The sequence below is a fragment of the Camellia sinensis genome, chromosome 9 (genome assembly GCF_055761805.1).
Source record: "Camellia sinensis isolate YWXY chromosome 9, ASM5576180v1, whole genome shotgun sequence".
Taxonomy (NCBI): domain Eukaryota; kingdom Viridiplantae; phylum Streptophyta; class Magnoliopsida; order Ericales; family Theaceae; genus Camellia; species Camellia sinensis.
In genome coordinates, this window is record NC_138969.1 from 49,670,540 (window position 1) to 49,681,080 (window position 10,541).

The following is a 10,541-nucleotide window of genomic DNA, read 5'->3' on the forward strand; positions in this document are numbered from 1 at the left end:
TGTTCATAGTGGGGCTATAGCCTTTATGGACTTACCCATGTCAGTTACTAACATGTAAAAATAAAAGTGTGACTTACGTCAGAATTTTAATAATTTATATTCAATAAAAAAATGAATAAATTACATCAACAATTTTTATTGTTTTATTTGAGTTTCAATGAATATACTAACGAATAGAGATGGAGAGATTGTAGTTAAAATTGAATTAAAAATAAAAGTATAAAGTTAAAATTAATAAACTTGAAATTACAAAAACAAAAATGAAAAAAACGAGACAAATTATATCAGTAGTCTTTATACTTTGTTCATTGTATTATTTTTGTTTTTGTAATTTCAATTGACTTTATTTGCATAATAAATTTATAATTTTGTCTCAATTTAATTCAATAAATTAAATTGTTATTGTTTTCTGATGAAAATTAGCACATGAACGACATGTGTCATACTTTTATAAATAAAATAAAATAAACTAAACTTATTCAACTCAATGTATTAACTTCAATTGTCTTAGTAATTATTTTCCTTCGAAAATCGTAATCGGTGTTACCCATTAGACCTAATTGACACAAAATTTAAAATTCAAAATCATAAGAAAACCACTTAAAATTATAGAAACCGAAATAATATAAAAGATAAAATGCAAAAACTATCAATATGATTGGCAAAATTTGGTTATTTATTGGGCCATGTCAGGCCCCCCAAAAATGAAATAACAGGCCCAAAATATATCTCCCAAAAAAAAAAAAAAAAAACACCCCGAAAATACGTGCCCTACGAGTCCAACGACCATATCAAGCACAAAATATTAGCTCAGACAGCACACACAGGGTTTAGGAGCTGCCATGGAGGAAGAAGATGAAGCAGGAGAGCCCCCACGAACTCAGACTCGCCACATCAAGAAGAGAGCTCTCAGGAACAAGGCTCTCTCCATCTCCTTCGACGAGAAAGACCTCAAGTACCATTCAATTTCTGTATATTTACACACATGCATACATATACGTTGAAGTGTTTGAAACGAACCACAATGGAAATTTAATGTTTTGGGTGTATATTTTGAAAATTTATGTTGTGATGTGGGGTGTTCCTATTGGGCTTGTCTAACTAGGGTTTTGGTTTGAAAAAAAAAAAGGGATTTTGTTACTGGGTTTCATAAAAGAAAGAAGAAGAGGAGAAAGGAAGCTGAACGGCAATTACAGGAAGTGCAACGTCGGAAACGCATCGAGCTGCGTAAAAAGGTTGCAATTTTAACATTTTTGTGTTATGGTTTAATTGTAGTGAAATGGAATTGGAATGAGTTAGTTTGTTTGTTAGCATCAATGTGATTTTATTGTTTTTATTAGTAGTTTTGATTTTGTAGCGTGACCTTTTGATATATTAAGACTTGAATTTGTGTATTCAAATGCTTTGTGAAAACTATGGTGAACCAATTAAATATAGATGGGATGTTGGATCATGCTGTCATTTTAGTTAGGGTTAATTACATTTTTGGTTTTCAAAGTATGAGATTGGTCTCCAATATTAAATTGTGTCAATTTGGTCTCCAATGTTTAAAAAGTGTTTCAATTTAGTCCCTCAACCAAATCTCGTCAATAGATTCCATCTATGAAGTACGGACACTTCAAACATAGCTTTGTCGGACACAGTGACACGCCAAATGCTGTGCCCCCTTTAAGTTATTATTATTATTATTATTATTTTTGTAGGGAAGATGGGAGGGATACGCGTGTCCAAATATGGACACATCAGAGGACACAGGGACACGACTTGTCCCTTTAATTTTATTATCTTTTTTGTAGGGAACATGGCAGGGACACGTGTGTCCAAATATGGATGATCTATTAATTTATTTAAACGTAGTGGTTTATATATATATATATTGAATTAATGTTAGTTTTTATTAATTTTGATTGTTTGGTAACATAATATTTATCTACATATCAAATATATATATATAAATATTTCCCATGTTTCCCGCCGTGTCCGTGTCTCCGGATTTTTGAAATCACTGTGTACCGTATCTGTGCTTCATAGGACTCCATTAAGTCAAGTATAAATGTGTAATTGTGGAGATCAAAATAACATAGATCACATATTTTGGGACTAAAAGTATAATTTTTTAAGGAGTTTCCAAATTAATGACAAGTATCACATATTTTTAGGACTAAAAGTGTGATTTTTAAGTGATTTTTCACATTTATCCCTGATTTTAATGGCATTTATTGACAAAATTTAGTTTTGGGCTGGGGGGGGGGGGGGCAAAGACATTTGGGGGACCAAATTGACTCTTTTATTTAAATCCAATTGTAATTCGACATTCTTAAATGCTGATCTTTTTGGGAGAGTAGGATCATGCATTGGTTTCTATGGTTGTTCCAAGTTGTGCGTTGAATAAAAAAGAAGCTAATTTCATTGTAGAATTCTGATTTTTTGTGAACACCGCTTGTTGATATAGTAATATTGTTCTTTTTAAGTTTCTAAAATTGAGTCGCAAATGTGGTTTTAATAGGGCACTGAAAATGAGGTTTTGATGATGAATTAAGTTCATGATAGTATGGATGATCCTTCAATGTTTCACAACAATGGATCCAAACCCTGGATCAATGTATCAGGGGCATAGTGTGTTGTATGGCAATTTCTGGATGGGACATCTAAACAGCTGCTACAGTGTTGTGTTAATGTTGGGACTGGCATAGGTTGGAAATTTCATGATTATCTAATGTATACGTATGCCTTAGGTAGAGGCCAAGTCACAACCACTTGGACGAGCCTTAAAGGCTTGGAAGCACGGATGCTATGAGTGATCTTATCGGCATGAAAGTTGCTATAGAAAAGCTTCATCAACATTAGGTTTTCTTTTTGAACAGGGCGTACATCTTGAAAACTTCAAGTTTGTTATGGAAGAATTTGATTGGCATGAAAATTACTAGGGTAGTGTTTCATCTGTAACGAAAAAAAATTTGGATAAGGACAAGACTGAGGAAACCATGAAAAATGGACTTTAGAGTTCATTTGGTAACTTGATCAACCGACATTGGATGTTGGTCGACCAAGGGTGCTATGGTTTTCATGACCCAAATAGCCTACTGACCCAACTACTTGAATGGAGTGGGTCTACCAGCATGATTCAAAGCTTTAAACTCAAGTTGCTAGTAATATGGTTATTAGAATTCCGATTCGGATTGTAGGATATTACGATTCTACGACTTTAGTTAGGCCAAACAATCCGGATCATGCTAGGATCTTAAATTTAGTAGGATCTTAAAGTGACTACGATCCTAGTCATAAAATTGTTTAGAATCGCATATGATTATGATTCCACTACGATCCTAATCCTATACATTTTTTGTTATTATTTATTTGTTATATATGTATGTATATATGTATATAAAAAATTTGACTATGAACTCTTTTTTCAAGCGTCTTTTCCAATTTATGTTAACATAAAAATGCATTTTATCAAATTTATCATTTTTCTTTTATCTTTTAAAATTATGTAACGTATATTATCATTATCGATATTTTTTATTTTATTTTGCATTGAAAGTAGAATTTTACTATTCTCGATCCAATTTTATAATCTAATTTGCGAGTTCTTTCCAACGATCCCACGTAGAATCCCGATTTTAACAACCTTCGCTAGTAATAGTCTACTTGATTCTTTATATACTAGACTAAAATTTCATTTTCCATCATCATGTGATGTCACAGTATCCCCTACTCAAATACATGGCATCCTTGTTGCATTGCCTAGGTCCTTTCCCTTGGCTGGGGATGTGGGATTGCAAGTCATAATTAACCACAAAGCAGCCCATACGTGGGCACAAGGTACACTTCTCCGAGGCCTTTACATCTCTCTGGAGGCTCTACTCTACTACACTGCTATGGTGCCCTTTACGAGACCCTGAGGCCTTTAAATCTCTCTGGAGCCTCTACTCCTCTACCACACTACTAAGGTGCACTTTGCAAGACCTCGAGTTCTTTACATCTCTTTGGAGCCTCTACTTTTCTACCACACTGCTATGGCGCCCTTTACGAGTCCTCGAGGCCTTTACGTCTCTCTGGAGCCTCTACTTCTCGACCACACTGCTACAACACCCTTTACAGGACAAATGCTGGCTCTGATACCATTGATCATAATCGAAGTAACCTACTAACCTAACAACTTGAATGGAGTGAGTCTATCAACATGATCCAAAAGTTTAAGCCCAATTTGCTAGTAGTAGTCGTAGTCTGTTTGGTTTTTTCTATACCAGACTAACATTTCGTTTTCCATTGATGTGGGATATCACTATGGTTGAAACAAGAGACTAGCCATATAGGTTGGTTGACCATTATGGGCCGACCCTAATCTATGAGGAAATTTAGAGACCCGGAATCTATACATAGATGCATGGGCTGACCCAAATGATGCTATAGGTTGATCTAAATGAAATTTCAGAGAGCAATTTCCTAAAGTATGGGCCGCTGACCTACAATAATGGAATATTGCAGTTAGAGAGACATGCAGTGGAAGTAGGCAAGTATTAGAACCACCTTAAAATCTTGCGTTATTCTCTTTACTATGTGTTCTTCAATTTTTTATACGTATGCTAGCATTTTTTAGATGAATGTGATTCATTTATGATTTCGTTATGAGCAACCATATAGGACTTGAATCCTTGTTTTTGTTGATATGTTGAAAATTTCTATAGAATTAAACTAGACACCATTAGGCTACAAGAAGTAAATCATAAAAGGTTTTAGTGCTCCTCTAGAGGGTTTAGAAACAAAAAACAAACTTTTGGACCTGGTTAACTGTTGACCACACCAAACTTGGTCTACCAGGATGGTTAACCAAGCTGTGAATTGGCCGACCTACATAAAATATAATGTTGATATCTTGAAACCCTTTACGTATTATGAGGTAATAATTGAGACAAATTGTCCTATTCAGCTGAACTAGAATGTCTGAGACCCTCTTGAGTTCAGAGTCCAGACTGATCTGGTGCCCACACAAACCATATGCATCTGGTGTAAGCCTAGGTGAGTTGAACCTAAGACATCTGGTTCCTTGGTCATAATCATATCCAGTAGCCTACCCATTCGTGTTACCATCCTTTCTTCACTTTATCAAAACAGACAAAAGGCCATAGTTTTCTCTTATTCCTCCAATGTTCCAATCTTTATGGAAGTTCACAAAACCTTGTGGACTGTTAGTAGCCATTGTCATTACTTATAAACAAGGGGTAACTTTGTAAACTCTTTGGTTGTATTTGCTCACTGTGCCTCATGATGTCAAACATCTGCTGACTCATATCCATAAAATCCTTGATAAATTCTCCTTAGTATACATAAACTTTGACAAGTTGTTATAAATCTGGAATGACTGCAAATTGTGAATTTGTTAGTTATTTACCTCATTATTGTTTCGTTCTAGTACTCTCTTTGTCATAACGTTGTTGCTTTACACTTCTTTCACTTTCAGGGAGTCAAAATACTTCGACAAATTCTACTCTTCTCTTTGACCCCAAGTATGTTCATTGCTGGACTTCTTTTTCTTCCATGTGTTTTTTGACTCTTTTCATGAGTTTATTATAGCTTGTTTAGACACCACTTCCTTTATCCTTTTGTATGCATTTCACCTGTCACTAGTCAACGTGGTTTTAGTAACATAGAATGTAATTTTGAAGCAAGCCATTTGTGTTTTCTTAGTCTTTGGTATTGAAGCTGTCCCAAATGTTGGATGAGGACCATATTTGAGATTTTATATTGTTTTGGGTTAAAACTCATTGGTAACAACTTGAAGAAGTGAGAAGCAGATAGTAAACTGGTCAATAATTTGAGAGGTTAAGGGTAAACTCATCAAGCTCTAACAAGTTCTTTACTTGTTTCATTTCACGTGCTTAATGTCTTTCAGTATACTAAAAGGTTTTGTGCAATCCCATCTTGTAACTAGTACATGCTGTATGGTCTAATTACTTGGTTGCTGTAATCATTATTGTTGCTGTATTTTTTCTAATACAGTGATCACATTCTATCATCTGTGCCTTACCTTGGCGGTTTGAATGTTTCCACAGAGAAAAATGGAAAGGGAATTCGTTCAATATGGTGGAGCTCCAGCAGAGACAAGTGCAGGACCTGATGAACGTGGGGACAATTCTGAGCAGGACGAAGAAATCGAGCCAGTTCCATCTGTTTCTGGTAAATTTTCCTTACCAATAAAATCTACTGGGTTGAAACATGACATAAGCTGTCTGGGAACATTAATTTCACTTGGTTCACTATTCTAGGAGAGGAGAGGAAACTAAGGGAAAGGAAAAAGAAAGAAAGGGAAGAGCAGAGGGATTTCTGTTATTTTCATTCTTTTCTTTAGGTAAAAGTACTGGGGGGCCATTGCTTAGTACAGTGGAAGTTAGGCTACCAAGTTGAGGACATGCATTCGAGGTTGAGGGTAGCCACTTGGTTGCAAATCATGCCAGTCCAGTTGGTGCAAATCATACCAAAGTTCAAGTTTATAACCAGTCCAGTCCACCCCTTACGCCACTCTTGGTGAACAGGGATCAGAAGAGTGACCCCCTTGTTTAGGTAGAGAAAGTAAAGAGAAGTTACAGGAGGAAAATGTCTACGCACTTAACCAGAAAAAGGAAGATGCTTAAGTCCTTCATTTGAGGGGGACATATTGGTAGGCAGGCTAGGAAAATCTATTTCAAAGATTTCCTTAGGCTATGCTTGGATCATGGATTTGGAAAGGGAAAGGAAAAGGTGAGGGAAATCATTTTCCTTTCTCTTTCTAAATCCTACCCAACTCCATGATCCAAACACAGCCTTAATGTCCGTTCTCATCTGTTGTATGAACTAACCATGGTAAGTAAGGAGTTTCGATAGTATCCCTTGTTTACTCATCTCTTCACTCTGACCAACAGGGTGTGGATTCATGGAATGCTGAATCCATCATTTGCTTGTTGCTTCAGTGCTTTACTTAAAGCAAGTAATCAGTGTTTTGCTTGGTCTGCAGTCATGGAAATATCTTGAATTGACCAATTTGTCATTAGAGCACCCTGTTGTGATGATATTTCAGCTCTGCAAAAAGTAATAAATAAAGTAAAACCTTGCTGATAATTTTGAAGTTTGGGTTTTTGAATTTTTGAAAGATTTTGGGGTTATCCAGCTTGTCCAAGTTAGTCACGATCACGTTGCATGTTGTTGAATTTGTACATACTATATGCCAGCATGCTTATTATGAAAGTTTGGTGTAGTGGACAAATTTCTAGAAGAGTTGTGGTTTGCCAGAGTCGTAGGTTAATAGCATCAAGTAGCTACTTAATAATAATAATAATAATAATTGCATTACGTAGTACACTTCAGATGTCGTAAGCCCTATCAGTGCCTTTTCCCTCTACATATGGGTGTCTAAGACCCCGTTTGGAAATGGTCTATTTTATTTGATTTTTTGATTTTTTATGAAAAAATGTGTAGAAAGTAAAGAGAGTGATGTGATAATTTATAGTAACTTTTTTGATAAAAAATCACTATTCCCAAACAAGCCTTAAATACATGGAATTGTTATATTTGTTATGCATCCATTCTCTTTTCTGATCAAAGATTTGGATTGTTTTGTTGGTGGTAGGAACAACGATGTATGACAATGGTGATGTGAAAGTCATAGTGATGACTAGTGAGATATCTCGTGAAGAAGAGAGTCCAAGTGAGAGGCCACAGCAAGCAACACTTGGATCAATCGAAGGGGATGTAAAGAAGCGCCACAATGTGCCTGTGAGTAAGAAGAAACCACTCAAGAGAGTTGTGAAGAACAGATCTCGGAAAAAGGCACAGAACAAGAGAGACAAACACAAGGGAAAAGAAAAAATTAAGAAGCGTTGATCACAATTACTTTCTTTTCTGTCCAACAGTGCAAATTTCTAAATTGTCTAAACTGGCCCTTGTAAGATTGGATGTTTAAACTTTATGCACCTTGGGGGATTTTTTTGATATTTGATTTGATTAGTCATAAAAATTATGAATCAATTTTTTTTTTCTTCAAAAGATTTATTTGTGAGCAAATAAATAAATGCATTGAGTTAATTAGGGAAGTAGTTTGTGTTAAATTCTTGTCAAATTACATAAATTGCTTTGCTAATTTGCCACTATTAATTTGCTGACGTTATTAAAAAAAAATGTATAGAAAAGTAGATAGGTGATATGATTTAAATAAGTTAACAAATCAATAAGTTAGTATTTTTAGTTGATCCCAAAGGCGGCCAATAGGGCAACCTATTTTCTAATTTTGATCGGATGAAATGAGAAAAAAAGAAAGCATAATCTCAGTTTCTCATAGCTGCTAATATTGAAAATTAGCACACTGGACCTTGTTCATATTCTTATATTTGAAATATTCTTCATATGCAAAATAATTAATTTTCTAATTGAATTGTTTTCGATATTCTTAGGACCACGTGACAATAAAACTGTTTCAAATCTTCTGCCCAAATCTTTTATATACTCTGTTCGAAATGGTCAACAAAATAATAATTGTGCTATATAAAAGTTTTGCATTAATTATGTATACTATAATTTTCTTTAGAGAAATGGTCTAAATAATTAAAATCGTGAAAATCCAAACGAGTAAACCAACATTGAATAATTGGTCATTAATTCATCTATGATATGACGTTAATTGATCTTTTATGAAATAATGATATGATTAATGATAAGAACAAATTATTATTTTGAATTTTTTTTTGTTTATAATTTTACTCCACTATCGCTAAATAACCAATATATCGTCATCACCTGTTTGCATATCACCGTTAACGTCGAAAAAATTGTTGAAAGCAACTAACGGCGGGACGGGTGGTGGTGATATAAATAGATAAACAAATTAGGTGAATAAATAAATGATACATGAATAAATATGGAATGAAATGTGAACAAATATGTGACGTGAATAATGAAACAGATAAACATATAACTAATTTTTTGTCTTTAATACAAGTCCATCTCTTATGTTTTAAAAATTACATTTTTCTCCCTAACGTTTAAACTTCTATTATAATTTAATATTTTCGTTAGTCAACTGTTAGATCAACTAATATAAAAAATTAATCTTTTAAAATACCTATTTTACCCTTATTTGTCATGCCCTTCTCTCATTATCTTCTCTCTAATTTCCCTCTAAAAAAACAAACCAAACCCACCGCAACCCCTTTACCATCAATCCTCTCCCTCCACATCCAATATCATCCACCTTGCTCTACTTTTAGTGCCACCATCACCAACTCCCCCATTGAGATCAACATAAACTCTACAACAAAATTCATTATTTAATGTTAACACCTAAATATTTTTTTAAAGAATTATTAGGGCCTATTTGGTAATCATTTCGTTTTCAGTTTTCAATTTATATTTACAAAAATTTTAAAAAATGTTATAAACACTTGTTTGATAATTTTTTTTGGTTTATAAATAGTTGTCTCAGTTTACAAATTTGAGAAAAAAACGTAAACTCAAAAAATGAGTTTAAACAAAAATTTAAAGATTTGACTAACAATTTTTTTTTTTCAATTATAATGTATATGATCCCATTGTCATAAATAATAAAAATTAAATATAAATATTTTAAGCCTGAACAAACATATTTTTTAGTTTATATTTTTATAATTTTTCAAACATTTTGTTCAAACCAACCGCGATTGTAATTTATGTTCTTTTAAAAATAAACAAAAACTAGTTTATAAAATTTTTGTAAACATAAACTAAAAACGTAAACGTTACCAAATGCTACCTAAATAAGTAAAGAAAATCTGTAGGAAATTATAAAGATTTATTCAATATATATATATTAGTAGAAAATGAGTGAGACGCCCTTTTTGGAGGACCCCCACAACCTCCATAGTGATTCACACCATTCATGATGTGTAGGGCCCACTCATGTATGTGTGAGGTCCACATCATGAATGGTGTGAATCATTATGGGGGTTGTGGGGGTTCTCCAAAAAAGGGGTCTCTATCATTACTATTAAGCATTTAGGTAAGGGTCCAGCTTCTGTCCAGTCCGGAATCGGACTGGACCATGTTGTTGGGTCCGTGGGGGCCCACCACGGGTCTCGTTTTGAAAATCTGAACCGTTCAATGTGTAAAACTCGTCGAGTACTACATGCCTGTAAAAAATCACGTTGATTGGATATCGATAGCTATGTGATCAAATCAGTTTTGTATAAAAAAAAAATGGATGGTGAAAAAATTAACGGTTGATAAAAAACTGTTTTGTTCACATAGCTATCGATATCCGATCAATGTGATTTTTTACAGGCATATAGTACTCGACGAGTTCTACACATTGAATAGTTCAGATTATCAAAACGGGACCCGTGGGCAGCCCCCAAGGGCCCAACAGTACGGTCCAGTCCGGGATCGGACTGGACAGAAGCCATGGCCTTAGTACACAAGCTTTTATGGTGTTAATTATTACAAATATTATAATTAGATCATTTTTAGTCATAACTAAAAAAAATAGTTATAACCAAACACTGCATAAAGTATAACCAAAAACCTTTTGAATTATA

At 34.1% G+C, this 10,541-nt stretch overlaps 1 protein-coding gene across 1 annotated transcript; it reads left to right on the forward strand.

The window, feature by feature from the left end:
• Nucleotides 1–711: 711 nt before the first annotated feature.
• LOC114263514 (ribosomal RNA-processing protein) lies at nt 712–8,022 on the forward strand. The gene is made up of 4 exons (XM_028204070.2): nt 712–955; nt 1,130–1,235; nt 6,057–6,180; nt 7,607–8,022. The coding sequence occupies exons 1-4, from the start codon at nt 843–845 to the stop codon at nt 7,858–7,860; spliced, it is 597 nt and encodes a 198-aa protein (XP_028059871.2). The 5' UTR covers nt 712–842; the 3' UTR covers nt 7,861–8,022.
• The last annotated feature ends 2,519 nt before the right edge of the window (nt 8,023–10,541 follow it).

What these genes read in the sequence shown, in the direction of transcription:
- LOC114263514 (XM_028204070.2), top strand. Translation starts at nt 843, where the DNA reads ATGGAGGAAGAAGATGAAGCAGGAGAGCCCCCACGAACTCAGACTCGC. An exon ending in TTCGACGAGAAAGACCTCAA is followed by an intron (nt 956 to 1,129) that starts GTACCATTCAAT and finishes AAAAAAAAAAAG; the next exon opens with GGATTTTGTTACTGGGTTTC. An exon ending in GCATCGAGCTGCGTAAAAAG is followed by an intron (nt 1,236 to 6,056) that starts GTTGCAATTTTA and finishes ATGTTTCCACAG; the next exon opens with AGAAAAATGGAAAGGGAATT.